Below are 27,282 nucleotides of genomic sequence, written 5' to 3' on the forward strand. Positions count from 1 at the left end.
ACCCAGTGCTGCTTATTCTTGATGGTCACTACAGCCACACAAGAAATATAGATGTGATAGAAGCAGGACGTGCAAATTTCGTTACAATTTTGTGTATCCCGCCGCACAGTTCACACAAACTACAACCTCTAGATTTGTCTTTTATGTCACCATTTAAAACATATTATTCGCAACAAATTGAGATGTGGTTAAGGCAAAATCCTGGACGCACCATAAACTCGTATCAAATTTGTAAGCTTATGTGCCCGGCATATTTGAAAAGTGCTACTGCAGAAATTTCCGCGAATGGTTTTCGCAAATCTGGAATATATCCTTTTAATAAAAATAACTTTTCTGATCACGATTTTATAATGGAGAGACAAAGAGAAAGAACACCACCACCCATAAATCAAAATCATGGGGAAGTATTACCAACAAGAGGTCAGTCAAGACCAGAACCACAAAGCATTATCGAAAGAACACCTCCAAAACATAACTTAACAAATAAATCATCCAATGGAAATGCAACTGAAACTACGGCAACTATGATAAGAGCTGAGGATATTAGTCCACTGCCTTCTTGCAGTTATACTTCACAAACAAACAAACAAAAAAATCCTCGAAAAGGTTCTAGTTGGATAATAACTAGTACACCTTATAAAGATGAACTTGAACGAAGTGTAGCCGAACAAGAAAGAAAAAAGTCTTTGAAAGAAAAGAAACAAAAAATAAGCAACGAATTAAATCAAGTCAACAGAAAAAAAACTCCACGCCAAAAAAAGCAAAAGAAAAAAATTGAATCGAGTAGTAGTGACACTTCACATCCTGGTGATGACCTTATTTTGGATGATGATTCTGATATGGATGTAGACGATGAAGATGGAGACACAGAATGTATGTTTTGTGACAGTTTATATTCCGAAGATACACACGGTGAGAAGTGGATAAGGTGTATAAAGTGCTTCAAGTGGTGTCATGAGATGTGCGCCAATGCTGATAAGAAGAAAACCTATATTTGCGACTTTTGTCAAGATGTGTAACTATTCTTATGATGAACAAAATGGTGTCTTAATTTCGGATAGGGTATCCGAAATTAGGAGCCCTAAAATTTTTGACATACAAAAGCACTAATTTTATTGAACAATATTTTTTGTAAAAAAGATTTTCAATAAATTGTCTATGATAATAAAATTAGTTTCTATATTACTCTGCAAGTACTCTTGAGTAGATAAAAGTTTAAAATGTGTTATTAGGTGAAAAATATGACACTAATTGTAAATGGTATCCGAAATTAGGCTACTTTCCCTTACTCTTGCGAATTATTCTTCTCTTTATGTCCAAAATGTACCAGTATATGCTGCCGAAACAATAAATTAGCATTGGGTAACAAGGACAACTTTTAAATGACTAGGTTTTATAAAAAGTATCTATAAGAAATTAAATAATTGCTCTTTAATTAGTTTTACCTGTCGGTACAATGTGCTGCTGTAACTATCCAAGATTCGTGTATTAGAACGCCACCACAATGGAAAATGCCGTTCCTATATATTGACACCAACCAAGGCCAAGCAGCTGGTTGACTAGGATCACCACCCACCACTCTACCATCTCCCAAAATAGGATCTTGGTCTTCATGCTTCTGATCGCTCTCTTTTTGATGCAGGGAATGTAAACGGAACAGTTTTGCATCGAAATGTTGCCCGTAGTGCTTATTGGCGATCCTTTCTAAATCGTTTATCATATTTTCTGCGCTGATATCGACCTCGTGGGGTCTGTAAGGATTTTTAATATTCATCCTCATGCCGCAGAATAACGCTGGACATTCTACAAAAGCAGCTCTGTCTTGGACGCAGTTCTTAACGAAACTTACTTCATTATTGGGAAGAACGTTAATGAAATCCCCATCGTAGCTGTTTGTTGTAACTACCATGTGTGTTTTAGGAAACCTAAAATATACAGGACATTAGTAAAATATCTTATTTAAAGGTAAATTTAATTAACCAAACATATTCTTGAAGAGAAAATGTACATTGACTTTGTTATCTACAGTTAAGGCAAGCTCTCTTAAAATCCACTCTTGTACTTTGAAGGATAAACGTATGAAATTAGGTACGTTTGGAGTAAAAGCATCCGAAGAATGAAATTCGATAGAAAATAGGGCCCTTTCGGCAGATCGGTAAATTAACTGCCGGACCGATCGTTCTACCGGAAAATCGGCAGATGTTGTCTGGCACAGTTAACACGATACAGTAGAAATAGTTTTTTTTTAAGAAACCCATTACGCAACAATTGTCGGTGACCAAAGATTCTGCCAGTGATTTATCTCCTGTTCCGCTTTCAGTTTGGCTAGTTACAGCAGACTGTTACGTTGGCGACTACCATTGCGAAGGCATCTCGATCTTCTGCCACATGGAATAATTATTATCCTGTACTTTATAAATATCTAAGTCTATTCACGAACGTTATGTAACCAAAAAACCTGTTTTCTTCCTATATCTCTACGGCCTTCTATTTTGCCTATCAGTGGCAGTAGTCTCTATCGATTTTCCCTTACTATCTGTCCCAGATAAGACATTTTCCTATTTTTAATCGTTTTTAGCAATTCTCTATCTTTGTTGACCCTCCTGAGTATTTCCCTATTACTTTTTATTGCTGTCTAAGGTATCTTCAGCACCCATCTATGAATCCACTCTGTTTATACTTTTAATGTCCACTCTTTATCACCTAATGGGATGGAAGGGCCTGGAAAACTACGGCCATGGTGCCTTAGATTCGTAGATTCCATCTTTGGTGGATAATCGATATTTCTCACATGGGAAATGAAATGAAACACAGTTTAGAAGGTAGACAAGGTCCAGCCACAGAATCTCAGAGTTCGAAGAACCGGAGCAGAGCCCCGACAACGGACTCTCAGGGTACAGGAGACCCTATATGGGAGTAGAGACCAGAATGGCAAAGAGTTAAAAATGTCCCATAATTGGATATTTCTATATGGAATTTTCAGATCACTCGAAGATGTTTTGAAGCGAGGCAGACCAAATATAGCACTTAACCTTAAACTTAAGATGACTATTGTAAAGAATGTCTTTATTTTCATAAAAGTCATTTTAGTCATTGCCATTCTGCGTGTTATTGTACTGCTTGTTTGAGTTTGTGCGCATATTTAGCGCAAAAAGTGCCTTATTAGTTCCCATAGTATTTTTAAAACCAGATTGGGTATCTGCGAGATCTCTTTAGCATTTGCATCTAATTCTGTTGTGAGAATTAGATGCACTCTGGAAAATCTTAAGAGTGTGGCTCATTAGGCTAATTAATCGATGTTCTGAGCATTTTTTTAGCATTGCAGGTATGTTTGAGATATTTTGACAAAGATGGACTTTAGCCCATCTGTGGGAATCACTCCAGTATTATCAATGCATTAAAAAGTTTTACTTCATCTTAAGAGTGTGGCTCATTAGGCTAATTAATCGATGTTCTGAGCATTTTTTTAGCATTGCAGGTATGTTTGAGATATTTTGACAAAGATGGACTTTAGCCCATCTGTGGGAATAACTCCAGTATTATCAATGCATTAAAAAGTTTTACCAATACTTTTATGTTATCTTTATCTAATCATTCACTTTCAGTACACAATCCTATAAAACCACAGCTTGATACCTAAGACGTCTAGAATTGACAGTTGCATGGCAAATATATGTAGGTTACGTATACTAACGGCAAGCTATCTGAATAGATACAAGTAACTATACTAGAAAAACCAGAAAAGAGTTCACCAAAGAGACCATATGCTGTAAAAATGCATACGTGAGACATGTGAGAAGAATAGAAGGTTCCTTTGTTTAAAATATGAATAGAAAATATTATAGATAAATACATACATTGCCATCTTGGTGACTGATGAGTGTGAGATAAAGTTTCTATTCATTTCATTTCAAATATGATAGAAACAGCTAGATCACAACTTGTATTTTTTACTTACACAGACACCGGCCCAGCTTCAACTTTACAGACATCCATAGCCCATATTTCAGAACCCAAACAAGTGGGAAACCACTTTCCTTTAAAATTCCTGTGAAGAAATCCGATCGAATTTGAAATTTTGTTAAACGGTTGCTTTCCAATATGGTCAGTAAGCGCAGTACAGTCCTCCTCGTCTTTTCCAGTTATTTCGCAGTGCGTGGTACCGTCGCAACGTTGTTCTATTGGTATACAAGTACTCTTCCTGAACTTGGACCAATCGTCACAGCTAAACTCATCTTTACCACAGCCTAAAACAATATTTTAACTAAAAAACTTTCAACGAACACAGTTTATAATGCTGATAAGGAAAGCTGTTTAAAAAAACGTTTATTTTCTAATATATTTGAAAATACTTTTCGTTGAAAATAACTACTTAAAAAACTACTACTAATAATATTTATATTCGACGAAACCTTACTCTATCAAAGAAGTATTTAAAATTGCAATAAAAAGATACTATGTCATGGTAAAAAATCTTAAAGTGATGAAAGAGTTGCTGATGTGAGCCCTTATTCCATTGTGACGCCAATCCTCTTGAGCAGGGGTTGGCAGCTTTCTTCGGATTGTAGGCCATTTTCAAAATAAATTTTTTTGTGCAGGCTGCACATTCAAATATGTATAACTTAAATAGTGCTTTTGTATAATACACGAGTATAAATGAATCAATGGGAAGAGAAAGCTGACATGTCACAAAAATTAAGTTAAATAAGAAAAAACTTCCTCTATTGAAAACTGTCCAGTATTTAACACAATTTTAACTACCACTGTATAGAGCAATCTATCACTAATTAATATTGATACAAAATTTAATGAAGGCAACTATCAGAGGACAGAAAATAAATATTTATTTATTGGACATATCCGGTTTTTAAACAACATTATTATTTTAGGGTTATTTAATATGATATAAACAATACAACAGAGACGAAAGACAGGAAATCCCTATAATAACATTATCTGAATTGACGGAAACCTTAAAAGAGGTTAAAAACAGAAAAGCAGCAGGGCCTGGAGACATTCCCATAGAGCTGGTTAAATATGGGCCGACTGCACTTTTAGAATTAATAGTAGACCTTTTCAATAAATGTATGTGTGGAGACCAGGAAATTCCTAAAGATTGGAATAAATCTTATATAAGCTCCATATATAAGAGAGGGAATAAAAGAGACTGTTCCAATTATAGAGGTATTAGTGTGACGAGCTCTGTGGGCCGGTTGTACGGCAGAATATTAAAGAAGAGGGTTGAAAGACAGATACAAGATCTTGAAGAACAAAGCGGCTTTCGTACCGGGAGATCCTGCCTTGATAATATATTTATCCTACGACAAATAATTGAAAAGCGTGTCGAAAGAAGTAGAGAGACCCATTTGGTATTTATAGACCTTGAGAAAGCATATGATAGTGTCCCATTAAAGAAAATGTTTGAGGTTCTCAAAAGGTCCGGATTGGATTCGACGTATATCCGAGCGATATATAAATTGTACGAAAATGCAGTTAGTTGTGTAAAAATTGGAGCCAGAACCTCAAATGAATTTAAAGTCACTAAAGGCCTAAAGCAAGGATGCTGTTTGTCACCGACACTCTTTAAAATATACGTCCAAGAAGCATTGAGGAATTGGAGAAATAAATGTAGATTTATGGGCATCGAAGTGGGACAAGAAACTCTGTATACATTGTTGTTTGCAGATGATCAGGTGGTGGTTGCAACCGATGAGGAAGATATAAATTATATGAATCGAAAATTATTTGAGGAATATGCCAAATGGGGGCTTACTGTAAACATAAGCAAAACAGAATATTTAAAAATTGGAGGAAATACCACAGATCTGAGGCTTGAAAACGCAGTCATAAAAGGCTGCAACCAGTATAAATATCTAGGAAGCATCATATCAGCAGATGGCAGAGTTAAGATAGATGTACAAAACCGAATAACCCAAGGGAAAAAATGCATCCGAATACTGAATTCATTACTGGGGTCTAATAAAATAAAGATGCATACCAAACTTCGCGTATACAGAGCAATTGTAGAACCAATTACCACATATGGTGCCGAATGTTGGACGATGACAAAGAATGAACGAGATAAAGTAGACGTTGTGGAAATGGATTATCTTAGAAGGTCATGTCGAGTATCGAGAATGGAAAGAATCAGGAATGAGGAAATACGAAACCGTACAGGAATTAGAGACACTCTTTCAGATAGAATACAAGGAAGGCAATTACAATGGTATGGTCACGTGATGAGCATGGAGGAGGAGCGGTGGCCAAAGAAAGCCTTAATGTATGTTCCGCCAGAAAGAAGGAAAAGGGGAAGACCACCAAATTCCTGGAGAAGAGAAATTACAAAAACAATGCAATCTAGAGGCTTAGAAGAGGGAGATTGGAGAGATAGGAAAAGATGGAGGCTGAAATGCGGGAAGCGGCAATCGCCGTAGGACCCCCGTTATATGATGATGACAATACAACACAAAATACCAAGATAAAAAGGAATAAATCAAAGTTCTTCGGATTCATCTTCACCTTCTGCAGTTGGCCATGTAAATAAGGAATCATAAAATATCTTGCATCCAAGAATATTCTCATCCAAGTGGGGTGCAAATTTCAATAGATGTTCTAGTTTCTTTTTCTTAATCGGAACTCTGACTTGAGGATAGGCCAAGTTAACATGTAGTGACTCTACTTTGGTGCGTTTAGAAACATCAAATGTATGGTGAACAATTCGATCAATAAATTCAAGACCAATAATTTGACCTTTTGCCTGAGAGTTACAAGAAAAGTGCATGAACTTGCTGATAGAAAAAGAACATTTTGTTCTTTTGGAATATGCCTACCTAGTGATCCATGTAATAAAACATTTCTTTTGTAATATCCAGTCCACCAGGACTTATTATTATTACCAGGATGACCTCAGCGGAGCTGTTTCGCAGAGCAGTCAACAAAACCATGATAGCCTTGATGATCGCCAACATCCGGACCGGATAAGGCACTGAAGAAGAAGAAGAAGGACTTATAATCTTTGATAATACTATTATCATTCTCGATCAGATGGACAGTAAAACTTCTTTTAGAACTAGCAGTTATAATAAGTTCTACATACTCTTTTAATGTGTAAATCGTATCAGCCTTTTTTATTATTCTCTTTGCTACAGCAAAGTACGGTCACAAGGCATGAACGAGTGACCACGAATAGGGTAGTACTGGTTCACCGTTTCAAATCTTCTGAGGTCTGTTAAGGCTTTGGCGAACCTTAAAACTGTGTGGTTTTTGTTTTGACCTCCAGCTGTGAGAGAGAAAATGTGAAAGTGTTTCACTTCCTCAGATACATATGTTTTAATATAATCCATTATGAAGGAACACACCTCGTTAGGGCTCTTTTTACTTAATCCTTTGTGATATACGTAGAAGAAGCTTTTAGTGGTTTTAAGATCGTGTATGTTAATGCACTCATGCAAAGCATACACACAGCAAGTCAAGAATATGGTTTAGAACTCAATACAACCAAAACTAAATGCATGCTCATCAGCAGAACACAACAACCTCCGATGCAACTGACATTAAACAACCGAAAAATAGAACAAGTGGAGACATACACATACCTTGGAACCACAGTCAACACAAAATGGGACCAGTCAACAGAAATAAGATCAGGAATTGAAAAAGCGCGAAACGCGTTCAACAATATGAAAAAGTGGTTCACAAGCAAAATCTCAATGGAACTAAAATTAAGACTGGTCAAGTGTTATGTCTTCCCGGTCTTGTTCTATGGAGCAGAGGCATGGACCACAACGGAAGCCACCCTGAAGAAACTAGAATCCTTAGAGCTGTGGATATATCGCCGTATTCTTCGGATATCCTGGACAGACCACATCACTAACAAGGAAGTAATGCAGAGAATAGGCAAAAGCAAAGAAATAATCTTCACCGTAAAGAAACGGAAGCTTGAGTACTTCGGACATGTCATGAGGCATACTAAGTACCGGCTGCTACAGTTAATAGTCCAAGGAAGAATCGACAGTAGGAGAGGGCCGGGAAGAAGACGACACTCATGGATGCATAACCTGCGACAATGGTTCGGACTAACATCGACCGAACTGTTCAGAGGTGCCGTAAACAAAGTCAAAATAGCCTTGTTAATAGCCAACGTCCGAAACGGATAGGGCAAAAGAAGAAGAAGAAGTATGTTAAACACACCGACTGTAAGTTGAATTAGGTAAAATGTATCTTGGATAGATGGTACTGGTAGAAATAAATTTTGCACATAGTCAATGCATATTCCTCCTACCGATTGATCGACTTTGGTAAGGGCCTCTAACTCATTCATTTTAGCAAAACACTTTTGCCGAAGCGTAACCGATAGAAGTTGGTGAAGACAGCTCTATAAAATCCATATTTAACTGGGACATATGGAATTTTTTTTGAAAATAACAAATACATTATATTTGTATTTAGTTTTTCGTTCAAATATTTCACTTCGCGTCCAGTGTAGTGTGCTAGTTTGACAGGAAATGACCCAATATGGGCTTTTATACTATTGAATATTTCTTCAGGTTTTGCATTAGCTGGTTTTTGTTTACTTCTCATGTCAATAGTTACTTGTCCTTTTTCTAAAAGCTCTGTCAACCGACCTACTCTGTGTTTAGTTATAGCATGCCGACTTAAAAATGCAGATTTACAAACAGAATAAACTCCCGTACTTGTTGTCAGTCTATACCAAAATTAGTATTCATGTGGTTTCCTTCTGTTATCTTCAGTGTTTTGTCTAGGACAAAACGTCGAGCAACTGTCAATATTTCAATAAGGGACTGAAGATAAGACAAGGAGACAGCCTATCATGCCTTCTATTCAATATTGCACTAGAGAAAGCGATAAGGGAATCTGTAATAACAACCAGAAGAACTATTATTAATCGCAGCGTACAATTATGTACTAGCGTACACTGATGATATCGACATTATTGCAAGAAGAAAGGCGGACGTGGTCGAATCATTCCAATCGCTTGAAGCAGCAACAAAAAGAATGGGACTAGAGGTTAACATTAGTAAGATGAAGTATATAAAAGAAGATCTAACGATCGGAACATATATTTTCGAAGGAGTAACAGAGTTTATATATCTAGGCTCACAAATTAATCAGTATATTGCAGTAAGTGCTGAAATTAACAGATGGATATATCTGGCAAATAGAGCTTATTATAGATTAAAACATTTTTTAACAACAAGTCTAGTTACAAAAAGAACTACACCAGTGATATACAGAACTCTTAACAAGCCCATCCTCACCTACGCGTCGGAAACATGAACGATGACAAAGAACGATGAAGAACGTTTAAGATGCTTTGAACGTAAAATCCTCCGGCATATCTATGGAGGAGTACAGGAGGGCGGATTATGGCGTAGACGCTATAATTTCTAACTTTACCGCCTGTATGACAAACCTGATATTATTAGGTCCATCACAATAAACCGGCTGCGGTGGTTAGGTCACATAGAGATAATGAATGAGATGGAGCCGCCAAAATATATTTATAACCAAAGAATAGATGGAGTGAGAAGGAAAGGCAGACCCAGAGCACGATTTAAGGATCAGGTGTAGGAAGACTTGAGAATGTTGGGAGTACGAAACTGGAAAGCCAAGGCGAAGAATAGAAGAGAATCGAGACTTATCCTTGAGCAGGCCAAGACCCACCATGGGTTGTGAAGCCAATGATGATGATGAAGATAAGCGTCTTGAGCATTTTTTTTTTCTAATTTATAATATTTTTTAAAAATATCTGCTCTACATTCACGAGGAATCGCAAGAAAGCGTTTCTTCTTACATCTACAATGTAACAAGTCTAGTAAGAATTAAATATTTAAAACAATTTGAGGTTATAACAACATACATGCATGGTTCTCCAATGCGTTTGCTTGGAACAGTACGACCTTTATAATCAGTATACTTTTGTAAAGATTGTCTTGCTTTTTTATTGATAACAGCCTTCCAATACTTTGGATTTCGCCTTTTTTTTAATTATACACCTTCCATAGTGATGAATGACAAATGTATATTGGGACGAATAGACATGCATTGTAGCTTTTGTAGAAAAAGTAGACATGTACAGGACTTATCCCGTTTTTCCACAATACCATAATTTCTAATATACATAAAAGCATTATTAGTATGAGGATATGTCCGGTTTCTATAGAAGACAGCGCCTCGTCATACTTATAATGCTTGTCTGTCAAAATGTCAAAAATGCCTATTTATGGACATATCTGCTTTCTCTTCTCACCAATTCAAATATTGATTGACATCGATTTTTTATTGACATGTTAGAATAACAGTAATGTCAGAGAACAAAAATTTTACAACCCTTAAAAGGGGAAATACAATTCCAATTACATGGAGTAAAAAAAGCTTGATTTAGCCATTGAGTAAAAAAAGCTCAGACAGATCGATTTTATTTTTAGTTGCACATTTTTGGCTGAACTCATATTTGTGATGACGTCATTACTGTTCGAGTTATTATGTCATTATCATTTTTTTTAATAGTAATACCACATTTTGAAACTCTCATCGAAAAGAGCGCAGCTTTTTATATGCGAATGTCATATTTTTTCTCACGTTTGTTCGAAAAATAAACGATGTTTTACTCATATCTGAACGTAATTTATTACAAACTATTAAATTAAGTGCTCAAATTGCAAATCATTTTGTAAACCAATGAGATCTTGAAAACATTTTAGATTAAAGAAGTACTAAGGTGCATGATCATAAATAGAAAACTCTTGTTGTAATATTGAAATATCAATGTTGTGCCTCAAAGGAAAACTGTAGAAAGCAAAGGTAATAAAAAGAGAAAATGAAATGATCTACAAATCCACTAAAGCTATATAGATGAGAAAATAATGCATGTTACCGATCCCTGCTCTAGAGCGAACAATATTCTATGTAGAAATTTTCAATCATTAATTTTGTCACTTGCACTTGATTTTTTATATAAATATTGTTTCATTCACAATTGCCTTTTTGTTTTTCATGGCATCTCTGGTACAGGAATCTGAATCTTTTTGAATTTGTTTCTGCTAATTGAATTTTGAAAAGTTAGGATTTCCCAGAAGGCCCATTTAAAATTATATCACCAAAATGAAAGCCCTTAGAAAAAAGGGAAAGAATGAGAGATTGTGAACAAAATTAAAACACGAAAGCTGGAATTTCTGGGTCATATTATAAAAAGTAAATACCATTACTAACTACTACAGATTATTGCTACGGTTTATAACAAAAACTTTGGGCAAAGGGAAACTTTATTACTATAAAACGGTGGTAAAAATTTTATTCCAAGCCTAATATTGGTATAGCATAGCTCATAATAGAATTTTATCTAAAAAATGTAATTAGTAAATTATATCCCGCATAAGAATGATAAAGGTCAAGATAATGATGAATAAGTAATTAACGATACTTGCGAATTTCCTTAAATCATTAGGTTTGTCCATTATGTTAAATTTCTAATAATAAATTAAATTACTTTTCTTAGACTCAAACTGCCTTTCTTAAAAATTTCACATTTAGGATTTCACATGTGAATAGTAAAAGCCGCAGACATCAAAAGATATTTAACTAATAGGCGAGCGGTTTACCCCTATAAGCAGAGCATCAACCGACTAAAATTCTTTTTGCATTTCTAATGCACCAAACCTTTTTTATTCGATTCTATATATTTTTCCAAGATGAAATGTATTTTTTTTAATTTTTACAAGTGGGCCGGCAATTGTTATTAACAAATAACTTATACAAAAAAACAATTTCACCGAATTGTTTGGGAATCAAGTTTTTTAGATGTATCTCATTAAAATAAACACTTTTTCTCTTTTGATAATTTTTCGAAAAATGCTTCCTTTTCGAGTTATTTGCATTTTTTTGTTGAAAAAATGCGTTAATTAGTGATTTTTGGGATTTTTTTTTCTAAAAAACTACTAAATAAATTGCCATTTTACAAATAGCTTTATAATCTTTAAACCGTCGAGTACAAGTTAGAATATTTTGACAGGGATAAATGGTTTCTATCTCGCTAAAAACGTGGACCCAAATATTTCGAATATGCCTTTCGAGAGGGACGTGTACGAACTCATCACTATATAGCCCCTCATAAAATTATTAGACCCTCGGAGATATAGTAAACTGATCACCGGCATCCTTTGGAGATTGGTAAACTCATCACCGCAAATAGGTAAACTCATCACCGGGATTTTTGCCTGGTTTCTAATGCGAAAGATTGCCTCTTACCTGTTATACTTCTCGTTTATGTGATAATTTAATAAATTCATAAATTATTTTAAGTAAGTTGCTTTAAAATTTAACTGAGATATTAATATGTCTCACGGTGTGGCCTATTAGACGTATCTGCCAATCTAAATGGTTTTGAGATCTAAAAATTTAGTTGCATAGGATTTCGATAGTGAACTTTAAAATGAAAATATTTGTCAATATGTGCTATTTTTGTTTATATCGGAAGTAGTCCCAACTTCGTTATTTGATTTTCATTGCATTTTTATATTTCTCATTGAATTCTCGAGATAATTTGTTAAGCATACATTCGGTCTAAGTCTTACCGTTTTGGCGTTATTTGACTATTTTGAAAATAATACACAATTTTCGACAGTTAGTAAATATAAAATATCTGAAAAATAGGAAAAGCTAAAAACTTGAGTGTGCTATTAGTGCATTGAAGTCGAAGGAAACCTAATTTTTTACACGTGCAAAGCTTTAAATTTTATGGCATCATTGGCGGAAATTTTTAAATTTGAAGTAATCAGCAATGCATTTATTATGACAGAATGTATCAAAATGCTTAAGTACAGCTTCCTGTACTTTATCTTTCAATGACTTGTACCCCACAATTAGAGTGCTTTTAAAAGCAATATTTTTACATTTTTTGGTTAGTTTTCGCCATTATTTGTAGGAGTCAGATGAGTTGTTCATTTCATTTCATAAACATCATGACAACTAACCTCAATTAGTGTAAGATACAAAATAATTTTTATTCGGTAATTTATACTAATTTTGTTTATTGTAGCACCCTGATGATGCAAATAGAGATTTGCGAATACTTGGTAGCTTAAAAAGAGTACTTCTTTGTCCTATCTTCGGCTGCACACCCAAATATATAGTTGTGTTTGTAGTCTAACTGATCAGCGTTGACTACAAACAAGCATTTATCGCTTTTTCAGTATATGTATATAAGAGTCCAATTAAGTTGGTACCATATGAAAAATTTTTTTATTTTTAGTTTTATGAAAAAAAATTTATTCTCTAGTTCTGAATGATCTAGAATTTCACTCATCAGAATCAGATATTAGTATTCTTCAGTCAGTTACGCGGTTCGTTAAACAACATGAATTTTATTAAGACTTGAGAATATCCACAATTCTTTTTTTTGTTGACAAACCGCGTATACAACTAAAAAAAATTTTATATCTGATCATTGTATATATATATATATATATATATATATATATTTATATATATATACATATAACAATGTGACTTTAACAATTTAATTAGAAGTCTCAAAATATAATATCAGAAAACTTAATCTACAGCAACAAAGTAATATTATGCCTTGCCTACAAGAAACATCTTATACAGTTAACTTAAAGAACTTAATTACACTGATTTTTTTCTGTTTGATCAGGATTATTCGCGAAAACCAGTGCGAAACAACTAAACAAAAACGGTATAACATTTCTACTCACCAGTTGTATGACATTTAGCCTTACACCCTTTCGTCGCACAAGTCCACAAAAGGCAATTCGATTTTTTTAGAGTCTTTCGCAATCAATTGAAATTTGAAATTATTGATAACCATCATTTTTTGTCCGCGTTGGCTCAGGACGTAATAAATTAGCAGTTCACTATCCATGTTGAAGAAACAAGGACAAATAAAGAGAATTTTTTCTTTTCGCATGATTTTAGGTAGCTATCAATAGAATTTTGTGGAATTCCCAAATAAAAACCAATAAATTTCAGTTGCATTTAAGACATCTGGATTTGGATTATTCTGTGAAATTACCAAAAACTAGCAGTTTGCTGGGATTTTATGGTCTATACCTGATCCAGGCTGCAGGTAGGCCAGTGATCAGTTTACCAATCTCTTAGGGTCTATTTTGAAAACCCTACTTTTGTGGCGGTGATGAGTTTGTACTATGTCCGAGGGTATTTATGGTAATTGGTGATGAGTTTACGTGTACCCTTCGAGGAGTATCCCGCTAAGCGTGTACAGCGGTTGAGGTGTTGTAGGCGCTCGAATCTTTTCGACTTTTTTAATAATGTAATATATATATGAAAAATATCTGATAATTGAAGAATGAAATTTTAATTTTATTTAATACTACGTAGGTAAGTAAATACTAGGTTACAATTACTAAATATTCTACATTTCACTACAAATTTCTTAGATAATTCTAAATTAGCGGCAACGATATAGACTTGTTTTAACTTGTTATTGGGCGCGTGTTGCAACCAATGACGTGTAATATATAGACTCGGTGAACGCTTTAAAAAGTGTTGCATTAAAAAAAATGCATCTAATGAAAAATTACCACCTTCGAAACCAGCATTATTACAACATTACTTAAGAGCAAAGTGGCAAATAAATGAATGGATTCAAGCAAAAAACAATATTATTTCATCTCTTGATCCATTAACCCATGGTTGGACAATGGAAAATAATTGTTTCGATTTTAATTATTTTGAAGGCGAAACTAGTTTAGATATGTTACAAAAGTATTTCTGCTCATGTACCGGAAAATGTTCTACGAAAAATTGTAATTGTATTTCCTATAATTTAGAATGCTGCGCAGTATGTGCATGTACACCAGAGAATTGTAAAAATGTTAAAGACGACTCTATTGAAGACAATGAAAACGATGTATAATTAATATTATATTTTAATTTTATTATATTTTTCAATGAAAATTAATTATATATTGCTTAATGTATTTCACTGTAATAAAACATTCAATAATATAGTCACCACGTATATTAAAAAAAAATTACATTATTATAGCATTGTAAAAAATTAATTTTAATTGTTTTAATTGTAATATGTCTATATAAAAATAATTAGAAATATCTTTTTTTTTTAATAAATTGTACGTAATATTTGTATTGAATTAATTTTTTAAATTTAAACAAATCTTTCTACGCGTCGCACGCCTGTATCGCCGCAACCGCTGTACACCCTTAGCGGTAGACTGCTCGAAAGGCATATTCGAAATATTTGGGTCCACGTTTTTAGCAAGATAGAAAAAAATTATTGTCAAAATATTGACTTGTACTCGACGGTTTAAAGATTATAAAGCTATTTGTAGAATTGTAATTAATTTAGTAGCTTTTTAGAAAAAAAATCCCAAAAATCACTAATTAACGCATTTTTTCAACAAAAAAATGCAAATAACTCGAAAAGGAAGCATTTTTCGAAAAATTCTCAAGAGAGAAAAAGTGTTTATTTTGATGAGATACATCTAAAAAACTTGATTCCGTAACAATTCGGTGAAATTGTTTTTTTGAAAAAAATACATTTCATCTTGGAAAAATATATAGAATCGAATAAAAAAGGTTTGGTACATTAGAAATGCAAAAAGAATTTTAGTCGGTATATTCTGTTTCTAAGCGTCTTTTGAGGGGTAAACCGCTCGCCTATAAATTGCATTCCTGTGGAAAAGTTCTAATCGATATATGTTTTATTAAATTCAAGGTCACACACTAAGATCGATAAATAATTACCAGATTTTAAGAACTTTCAAATAGTGAATTTAAAAACAGAAAATTTCAAGTATAATTTAAGCTTAAGGGAAAATTCCAAGTAGCTGGCTGTATACTATAGTTAAAAAATAATTTAAAGTTGAAGTATAAAAATTTTTGTTTATGTAGTTGGTGTATTCAACTCATACCCATATTCGAACGGATTAGTTAATATCAATTTTTCGGGCTTATCAGACCATCATCAATAAAACCTGAAAGTAAGCAATTCGATTGGATCGAATTGGTGTTTTACACGTGTTCAGGTAAGTAATACTATCACACGTTTTTTAGTAACAGTCAATATTATATATGTACCCCCTTAGCTTTACATTAGAGTGGAATTACTTACTTTCAGGTTTCACTGATGGCGGTCTGATAAGATCAAACACGTTTTGATGTTAATTAATCCGTTTGGATAATGTTTAGTATAAATTAAATATACCAATTCCATAAAGACTTCAATAAAATTAATAAATATCCTAAATAACATTAACCAACTACAATTATTATTTAATCTGTAAGTCACTTACCAAAACATCCAAGTTCATCTTCTCCATTTGGACAGTCAAAATATCCATCGCATGTTCTTAATTTTCCAACCCTTTCTTTGCAGCTGCAAAACATTTCGTCGCTGCCGTCACTACAGTGGGCTTCGTTATCGCAAAATTGATGTTTGGGAACACACTTACTATCATCCGAACATGCCTCATAACCGACAGGACATACTATTTGGGAAGCTCTACCATTGTTCCTAAAAAAATTCATTTTTAGTTTTCATTGGTAATATAAAACAGGTTATCTAAGATACAAAAGAAATTTCATCTTCTAGGCGTCATAATGAAAGAAACGATTTATCGAGAAGATGATGAGAGAAGAGAATTATCCTAAGTAAAAAATATAACACCTTGGACAGTTATGAATAAACATTTGTGACAGAGACTAATTTGTCGTAATGGTGGTCAGCCGAAGGCTTGATATCTTTATATGATTCATTGTTTATCAAAGAGCCTTTGATAATGTTAGGCACTACTGTTAGCTACTATTAGAACGATTTCTATAAATCGGTATTGACGATAAAGATATAAGAAATATAAAGAGCTCTATTGAAACCAGTCAAATGAAATTGTATTAATACCGACATTTTCGTGAACATTTTCAAAATATTAAAGAGAGACCAATAGGTCTATATACTATCTACTATTTTGTTTAATATTTATGTTGAGAAAATATTTCAACTAGCTTTAGGAAATGAGCCACAAGGTATAGAGAAGGGTCATTGGCGTTTCAATAAATAAAATTGGTTACGCAGACAATACTACAATACTAGCTAATAATATTATTGAGATTCGTATTAATATTGCTAAGACGAAATTAATGCATAAAAAATGAGAGACTGGTAAGTTTTGTATAGGCTTATGACAAATGAATGAATTGAAAAGAAAAGCCATCGTCTTACAAAGCCATCTTCAGAGCTATGGTCAAAATTTAAAAAGTACCACTACAACAGAAAGATCCCATTGATCAAAAATGTAAAAATTTTTCTTCAAAAGTTGAAAAACTTCGAAAGTTTTCAAAAAAAATCAACAAGACAGCACATTAAAAGACGTTCAAGCACCCAACCATCTGGATAGAGTTGATTTTGTCGCCTGAGATGTGGACACATTCAAATACGAGGCTGGATTGATATAAAACTAGCCTTTAATAGAAAAAACAAGTTTTTTGAAATTAAATCGATTTATTTCTCAACATAGTCCCCTTTTAGTTCGATACACTTAGTAAGACGATGTTCCAATTTTTTTATCCCATCCGAATAATACTTTTGCTCGAGCTCTTCAAAATGAGCCGAAGTTTCAGCGACGACTTCATCATACGGAGGGTGTTCAACCAATTCATAGCCCAATTCGTGTAATTTTGCCATGGCGATGGCCGATCGGTGAGCCGGTGCATTGTCTTGGTGAAAGAGCACTTTTTTGCGTTTCAAACCGGGACGTTTTCGACGAAATTCGGCATCGAATCGATCCAATAATGCTGCGTAGTACTCACCATTGATTGTTTTTTCTTTTTCCAAGTAGTCGATGTGGATGATACCCTTCGCATCCCAGAAAACAGTCGCCATCACTTTGCCGGCCGAATGTGCACTCTTTGCCTTCTTCGGCGGCACTTCGCCGCGTTTGCGCCACTGTTTCGACTGTTCTTTGGTTTCCGGTATATAATAATGCACCTTGGTTTCATCAACGGTGATAAATCGGTGAAAAAAATCCTTCAGATCGCGCCGTATCATCGCCAAAAGCGCCTCCGAAGTGGTCACACGTTTTTGCATTTGATCGATTGTCAGCAAACGCGGCACCCATCGCGCGGATAGCTTTTTCATGTCCAAATGATGGTGAATGATGTTGTGTACGCGTTCGTAGAAAATGTCTAGGACCTCTATTAACTCACGGAGCTTAATTCGACGATCTGCCATAATCATGTCATGGACTTTGTTGATCATTGCCGGCGTGGTGACTTCATTTGGCCTTTCGGGACGCTCATCATCAAAAACACTCGTACGACCACGAACAAATTCAGCTTTCCAAAATTTACCTTTGGTAACGAAGGTGCAACCTCACAATAAACTTCGTCCAGATCGGCTTTGATTTGCACATTCGTTTTACCCTTTTTGTGGAGGAACTTAATCACCGAACGATACTCGACTTTTTCCATTTCTCCGAAAACACAAAATTTGCTTGCTTTTGACGGCTGTAAAAACCAAACTAATTGTTTTTAAAACTTAAAATTTTGACAGACGTCATATCATGAATGGCAAATGTCAACACCGAAACCAATTCGGTATCAACTAGCGCCATCTATCAAAGGCTAGTTTAATACCAATATATCCTCGTATCTAGGTTCGTAACTGATTAAGTAGAATAGCGTCAGCGAAGAAATCCAAAGAAGAATAGTCTTTGCAAATAAGTGTTACTCTACTATGTACTGGAAAGAAAAATGGCCTCAAAACTTCCAAGAAAACTTACCGTGTATAAAACACTAATAAGACCAGTTTTAACCACTCACACAGAATGACCAAGAGTTGCTTAAGTTTTTCGAGCAAAAGATTTTAAGAAGAATGTACAGAGGACACAAAGAGCAAGGTTTGTGACGTAGACGCTACAACTTTGACTTATGTAAGTTTCGGGGAAGCATACGTTGTAAAATTCATTAAGGTAGCACGCATCAGATAAATTATATGTGGCATGAAATCAAAAGAAAAGAATGATGTGTCGGTGAAAAAAGAATTCAACTGAAGAGGACCAGTGAGACGATGTACTATAAGTAGATCAAAACTTAAGTACTTGGAAAACTTGAAAGACGACTTAAAATCCATTAAACTTTAAGGATGGAGAAGAGTTGCTAGAAATATGATGTGATGGGGGAATGTTCTAAAGAAGGCTTTGGCTCTTAAAGGGCTGTACTGCCAATGATGATGATGATGATAATAATTTTTTTATCTAAATAACCAGAAACCAAATTGTCGGTCGAAGTTACTTTAAATAATTAATTTTAATGCTTTTAATAATTATAATAATCATTTATTGTTAATTATATGCCATAAGATAAATAAATAAATAAATTTACAGATTTAAACCATACAGATCTAAAACTCTCCAAGGGCACAAGGGCTCATCACAAATAGCTACATTATTAAAAGTATTGAGCACTGGAGTTCCTGGAGTGGTAGTCCTTTTAATATTAGCTACTCTTAAGTCGTTAATACTAAAAGGGCATACGTCATGGTAACCATTTCTGCATGTTCTTATCTTCTTCTTCTTATGGTGCCCTATCCAATTAGTGGATGTTGGCGACAATTCTGGCATACTCCTCTCTGTCTTGTGTAGCTCTACAGAGTGCATGGGCATCAAGGTTTGTCCAATCTCTTATGTTTTGAAGCCATGAGTATTTCTTTCTTCCGATGCCCCGTTTTCCTTCTATGGTTCCTTCCATAATAAACTTTAAGAACTGTTACTTGGAAATTCGAAATATATGACCTAGATAAGCAGTTTTTCTTCTTTTTATTATTGGCAGCAACTCTCGTTCCCTGCCCATTCGATTTAATACTTCGACCTTTGTTGTGTGATCTGTCCAGGAAATTTTAAGTAGTATTCTAAATACCTACATTTCAAAGGCCTCCAATCGGTTCATCACATTGGCCTTTATGGTCCAGGTTTCTACACCATATAGCAGTATGGAGTAGATGTAACATTTTACAAAGCGGTATCGAAGCGTTAAGTTAAGGTTGCTGTTGCTTAGCAAGGTTCTCATATTAGTAAATGCTGTTCTGGCTTGCTCAATCCTGCTACGTATCTCTATGTCTGGATCTAGATCTTCAGTTATCCAACTACCGAGATATCTAAACTTGTTATCTAAACGTTTATTAATTAGTATAACATCTAGTCTATTATATGTCACTAGTCGATCTGTGCGTCCCAGTATAGCTTATAGTTGTCATTTTCAAGCCTACTTCTCTTAGAGAAATTACAGTTTATTAGCAATCACTTGATGAAGTATCTGTTCTACTGAGTTATGCTGTTTCTTGTATTAAGTTTCAGTAAATACCTGGCAGCCCGCTGTAAAATGTTGTTTGGATTCTTGAACTTGACATCCATATTTGCATTAACCATTTTGCTCCTGATCTTTGTCGATATATTTCAGGTAATTTTTAGTTGGAATTATCTGATCCTGCAGATCAGACACTTAATAGTTTTTAAATTGAATCTATCGGCCTCTTTGTCTAATTGCATCAAATTTGACAAAACAAAATAAGAACTATTTTAGTGAAAGAGTAATTCAGGACATTGTTCACGAAAATCAATAATTTACTGTTTTATTTTCACTACTATACTACTTATTTTTACGCCTGTGTGAATATGCCTTACATAACCTCATTTTGTTATACAAACGTTCGATTTTAATCTTAAAATGTTATTGCAAAGAAATGTCATATTGCAAATTTGAACATTTATATTTTAGAACTTACTCCAACTATACTTTTCTCGGTTACTTCTAGATAAAACAGTAAAAATGAAAATAAGAGTACTTACTAGAATTCTACTAGAAAATTAAAAAAACACACTAAATATAATGCCGAAGAAACATCACACACAGTTTAGAGCCACGTAAAGAAAAAAACAATAGAAAAAGAAAATAAGAACTTTTTATATAAAATAAGTTATTCTTACCTAGGTTTTTCAGGTTTAGGCAACGATCCCAGTAAATCCTGCAAATTAGTTGCATCCCTTCTTACTTCTACCCCTGGCATATTAACTATATTATTAGCCACACCGTTGTTGTTGTTGCTTGGAGCAGCAATAGGATTGCAAACATAAAATTGTCCACCTGGTCCGTTGACGTGGAGTGGAGTGTTCTGCATTTGTTGGTTCATGGTGTTCATAGGTATTACTTGTTGAGGAATCATATAAGGTGATTGCATGTAAGGGTATACCTGGGGATTGACAGCATATGGAGAAAACTTTGGTGAGGATGAAGGTACAATTTTAAAGAGGCTATTTCCGTCTGCTGGAACTAATTTGTACGACGTAGGAACTTGTCCAACTTGATTAAAACACGGGTTGAACATTGTCTGGCCATTTGATTGCATTTCTATGGTTGCTATAGGAATTTCACCTTTATCTCGGTTTCTAGGATCATGATTGGTATCTTTTGTAGAAACAGAATTAATTGAAGATCTTTGTATAATTTCTGCACCATTGTTGATCCTGCCCATTTCTATATTTTTGTCTTCGAAAAGTTCTTCTGCACTTTTTTGGATGGATTTGTCGTCGTCTTCATCATCAGTAAGCTTAATAGGTATATCAATTTTATCTGGTTTGTCTTCACTATTCTTGGCATTGACCTCATTGAGACTGATAAGCTTGCCACCATCTGTTTGTAATTTGCCTTTGTCGATTACCGCCTCATTTAAACTTTCTGCTTGGGTATCAACTTTAATTTTATGTTCATTATCTAAATTATTGTTATAATTTTGCAAGTTTTCATTTAGTATTTTTTTATTAATACCATCTGAATCCTTTATTTTTTCTTTGGTTTGGACTACATCTTCGTGCATAGACTGTTTTGGATCAGAAGACGAACTTAGTTCTTTTAATGAAGATTTATCTGTAAGTACAGGTTCATGAACTGTTTTTAAATTTTTATCATTTCTGGAGCTTTTCTCAAAATTATAATTTGGTTCTAATACTTTTTTGACATGATTTACATGTGCACTAGCTGCGTGATTATCATGGTCTCTCTGACCACTTTGTTTTTTATCATGATTTAAAAATATTGGATAATCCCAATAATAGACATACTCTCCAAAAGGAGTTTCATAGTTTTGATGGTCTTCAGAGTTGTCATCATAAGACATATAGTAGTTATATGGATCTAGTGGTTCGAAATAAGCCTGTTGATACTCGGCATGCTGTTTAGTAGAAGCAACTGATTTAGATCTCTTTGGCAAATCTCTACGACTTCTTAAGTTAACGTGAGAGGCAGACGAAAGCTTTTTGTGATCCCTACATAATTTAGAAAATCTGGTGTTTTCTTTTTCGAATAGCAGGCAGCATAGTTTTAAAGGCTTGGTTAAATAACAATTTTTAATCTCTTTAATTTTGATTGAAGTTTTTCGCTGAAGTGGAGGATAATTTATTGTCTTAATTTCTTGAATTCCTTGAATTTCCATAGGTGTTTTGAAGATGTTAGTCTCTAGAATATAAAAATATGTAGTTATTAAAATATATTATAATTGATACAGAGAATTCTTAAACTGATATACAGATCACGACATTGTTTTATTGACCAAACAACACAATGGCAATCGCTGTGACATGTTACACGTTTCCACCTCTATATTCATTTCACAGTAGGTACGAATTGTCGTAATTGTCACATTGACATTAAAAATTTTAAACGAAGTTCTGAAAGAATAAACAAATAATTAATAAAATGCCTATTACGTTGTATAACGTCCAAGAAAAAGTGCAACTTGTAACATGGTACTTTCAGGGTCATTCGATACGCGAAGTAATTGATTTATTTATTCTTGCCTTTGAAAATAGACCCCACCAATTGTTACAAGAGTTAAAAATATCATTAAACATTTTCAAACTTCGGTATGTGTAAACAGTTGTAAAAAGTGTCATGTAGGTAATGAACCACGTGTTAGACCTGTCGATGAGGAGCGTCAAAACAGGAATATTGATATTTGTGCTTTTGTGGAAGCTAGTGAACCCTCCAATAGTGTATAAATTGCTAGAGAAGTTAACGTAAATGCTCGAACTGTCCAGTGAGTTCTCAAAAGTAATGGGTATCACTGTTTTAAGATACAACCAACACAAAAACTGTTTCCGGAAGATAACTTTAGGCGGATAGAGTTTTGTAAAATTGTATTAATAAACAGAATGAAAATGTACACTTTTTAAAAAATATTTTATTTTCTGACGAATCTTCAGTTTCATTACATAAAAAACACAATCCATCCGTTGCAAGGTATTATTCTCGGAAAAATAAGCACCTCAGTGTTGCAGTGCGAACGCAGCATCCGCAAAAGTTAAATTTTTGGACTGGGATGTGAGGCGACCATATTGTCGGTACATTTTTTGTTCTTGTCCATTTTTTGAATGAGATCATTCCGGCAGTTCGACGCCTTGCCGTTAATTTTCAGGAGGTTTATTTCCAACAGGATGGGTGTTCGGTTCACAACTCTAGAGCAACCATTGACTTCCTCAATCAAACGTTTCCTGATCGACTGATAAGTACACGTGGTACTATTAAATGGTCCGCTAGATTTCTTTTTTTTGGGGGGTTTTCTCAAAGAAAACATTTATAGGCATCAGTTTGAAAGGGCCACAAACCTAGTCGAATTAAGGGCAAACATACTTCATTTCTCTGCAAGCATTACACCAGCCCTACTCCAAAATATGAGGAGAAATCTGTATGACAGATTTGGTTACTGTTTAGCACAAGGAGGTGGAATCTTTGAGCCCTTAATTCATTAATCTGCTTTCCTAATTTTTATTTTTTGTTGGGTATATTTTACGACGTTTGTAGGTTCTTAATTAGGTAGTATTTTTTATGTTTAACTTTGGAAGAATGTTTGTTTGTTGTTTTGAATTGTTGTTTTTTTTTATTTAAAAGTACAAACGATTCTTATTCTGATTATTTTTTCTTCTTTCTTGTCTTATTGTTATAAGCTTTGTCCATAAAAGCTGTATAATTTTCAGTGACAATAAGGCATATCACTTATTTACTTACTTATTTATTTGTTTTGCTATTAAGGCTAAAAAATAACAAAAAAAGTAGTTTTAGAGCATTATAATAAATATACTCTAGAGATGGGATTGCAATAAATCTTAATTTCTATGGTCAACAAAACAATGTCGTTGTATGTATTTTTAAGGGTGTAAAAGTTGACAACCGTTATACCCCAGTCAAGGAAGACACAAAGTTGAAAAAATCTTGTACGGGTATTTGAAGGTATATGAGGGGTAGCTGATAAAAAATGCGTGAAGTCATACAGCTAATATTGCTTTGTTTTTTTTTAAACAATCTTAAAATGTAAAAAAAAATATTTTTGTCTATAAAACGTTTCTTATGCATTATGGAGAGCGATTAAACGAGTGATTTAAACAACTGTGCTCGCCCAAACTATCACTCTAGGGGTATTCTGTGACTTGCAATTAAGTCTTTAACCCTTAATTAGGAAAGCCTTAATATAACAGTAATTGTTGTGAAATTGCTATTTAGGTAGTGTGATATGGTATATTACAAGGCATTTTGACTATTTTTATATTATTCTAAGGGAGATATGGAGTGTATCCCACAAGATACATAGTCAAATATCCAAATTTATTGTAAAAGTTTATTATGTATCTTATGAGAAACATAGTCTAAGATTATAGGTAAAACCCCATAATAAAAGCAGAAACTAAAAGTACTAAAACTAGTTTTTTAATAAAAAATGGAAGCATAAAGTAATAAAGTAAGATATTAATTTTTCATTCTAGTCAAAAACAACCAAAACTGTTGTAAAACTTACTTATGTGCCATTATGAAACTTCTATCCTTTACTAAACACAATCTAAGAAAATATTTTGAACATGACCAGTGTGTCTCTCCTGATTTGAAATACCTACACCTGCCTTTGGTATCATAAATTGGAAAATGGTCAACTTTATCTGGAGGAGGAACATAGAACCGGTCAGTTTAGAACCGGTTGGTCTAGACAGTTTTATAAGGACCTAAAAACAATGAAGGGCAACACGACCAACAGCCCAAGATTTATAAAAGACGATGCAGGACAATTGCTCACAGACGACGACGACGAGGAGATAAGCCGCCAATGAAGATATTATTTTGAGCAACTCCTACATACAGAAAAACCCACAACGACAGGGCAATAAAGACAGTACCAGTTACCCGAACCTGAAATAACAGGGCCCACACTAGCTGAAGTAAAGTCCGCAATTTCATCCCTAAAAAACCATAAAGCCCCAGGTCCAGACGGCATACAGGCGGCACTACTAAAAAAAGGGGGAGAAAAGTCTTTGAGATATATCATCTTATAAAAGAAGTCTGGAAAAGAGAAGAAATACCGAAACACTGGCATGAAAGCTACAAGAAACCACCACCACAAGAAGGGAGACAAACAAATATGATGTCGGAATTACAAAAGAATATCGTTAATCAATACAACATACAAAATTATATCTATAATTCTGTCTAGAAGGCTAACTTCATACGCAGAGGAAATAATAGATGACTACCAAAGCGGATTCAGACCAGGAAGGTCGACCATAGACCAGATATTCGTCCTACGCCAGGTGTTGAAAAAAAACTGGGAATTCAAACGCGATGTACACCAAATCTTCGTGGACTTTAAACAAGCTTACGATTCTGTTAGCAGAGAAGCATTGTGGGAGACCATGGTAGAAATGGAAGTACCTGGAAAGCTGGTACGATTAGCATAGGTGACCACAGAGAACGCTTCCGCACGGATCAGAATTGGCAGCACTACGTCGGAGGAATTCCTCATTGACACCGGGCTTAGACAAGGAGATCCTCTAGCCCCCCTGCTATTTAATTTTGCACTGACATGCGGTAAAGCTCAACCACAACTGACATACGGATTTGCCGCCCAAGGATCAAAAATACTATTGGCGTTTTCGGATGACGTGGACACAATTGCACAATCCACCAGAGATGCAAAAAAAGTTGTCACCCTACTCGAAAACGGAGCCAAGGAATACGTTAACCTTTTATCTAACTGTTTTTTAAAAGAGAATTTAGTAAATGTTGAGGTTTTTTTAATAAACCTATAAAATAAAGTCCCAAAAAATCGATTGCGATTTACAAAATAGCTCTAGAGTGACTGTTTGGGTAACTTTGTTTACATAACCGCTCTCCGGGATAAATAAATTGAATGACTTATAAACTATTCAGTCGATCTGTTTAAAATTTATTCCAGTTTAATAACTCATTAACTATTACAATTTTAAGTAGTTACATTATATGTCATTATGCAAAAAACAAAGTTAATAACATTTAAACATTAACGTAAAATTAATAAATTTATTAAAATAAAACAGGCCAAGATACTTACCATGGTATATGAGTACAAGTACACCAAAGACAGTAATATTTAATATTAATAACGCTATAGCTGCTTCTGTTAAAATGTGTTTGTTTGAGATCTTCCATTTCTTGCTCTTGGGGGGTCCTGTAACTAAACGAATTATTATAATGTCAATATTAACAGTTACATTATCTCGAAGAATTAGTAAACTTTAACCAACAGATTTAGACGAAATAAAACAAAGGGAAGAAAGCTGGTTTACTCTTTAATTAGGTCATTTTTTTTAGCATGATGTTAAACAAGATCAGTCTATTGGTGGAGTAGACTTCATCATCAACCAGAAACATATGAACAACATATCACTCATAAGAAATATATCCACACAAATCGTCTAGCAAATACTTAATGTAATGTCATGTTAATTGTCAGTTCATATTATTCCAGTCCAGTAATCCCGCGAGTTAATTTAGTCCAGTGCTGCTCTGGATCATATCGTCCACATTTTTCGAGTCATTCAAAAGCTCTAACAAAAAACAATAATGCGTGTTCACTGTTTGTTGGCGAGCTGAAATCAAAAATAGACCGTAATTTCATTCAATTGGACTGGAATAATCACTGAAATGGTACATTCCAGTACAGGTTCACATTATGCCAGTCGCATTCCACCGCTCGACTGGAAAGCTAAACTGGATGCTATTGGAATAATGTGAACCGGGCATCAAGAAAGCTTAATAAAAAGCTTTTCAAATTATACGTTTATAATGCTTTCTCACCACAAAGTTGAAATAATATACTTCTGGTCCTAGCACATAAAAACTGACACTACTAATATACTGAGTGAAATTATAGGCCTATAAGCTTACGATCCAATCGATACAAGCAATTCA

The 27,282-nt window shown here is 34.2% G+C and overlaps 1 protein-coding gene across 1 annotated transcript in view; it reads right to left on the reverse strand.

The window, feature by feature from the left end:
• Positions 1-27,282, reverse strand: part of ndl (serine protease nudel) — an 87,740-nt gene that overhangs the window by 49,948 nt on the left and 10,510 nt on the right. Inside the window, exons 2-6 of the mRNA XM_072528248.1 lie at positions 26,423-26,545; positions 21,003-22,527; positions 16,317-16,537; positions 3,959-4,247; positions 1,446-1,925 (exon numbers count right to left, since the gene is read on the reverse strand). Coding sequence (XP_072384349.1) covers positions 1,446-1,925; positions 3,959-4,247; positions 16,317-16,537; positions 21,003-22,527; positions 26,423-26,545 — 2,638 coding nt within the window. The remainder of the gene's footprint in view (positions 1-1,445; positions 1,926-3,958; positions 4,248-16,316; positions 16,538-21,002; positions 22,528-26,422; positions 26,546-27,282) is intronic.

Source organism: Diabrotica undecimpunctata, chromosome 4, assembly GCF_040954645.1.
Source record: "Diabrotica undecimpunctata isolate CICGRU chromosome 4, icDiaUnde3, whole genome shotgun sequence".
In the NCBI taxonomy this organism is placed as follows: domain Eukaryota; kingdom Metazoa; phylum Arthropoda; class Insecta; order Coleoptera; family Chrysomelidae; genus Diabrotica; species Diabrotica undecimpunctata.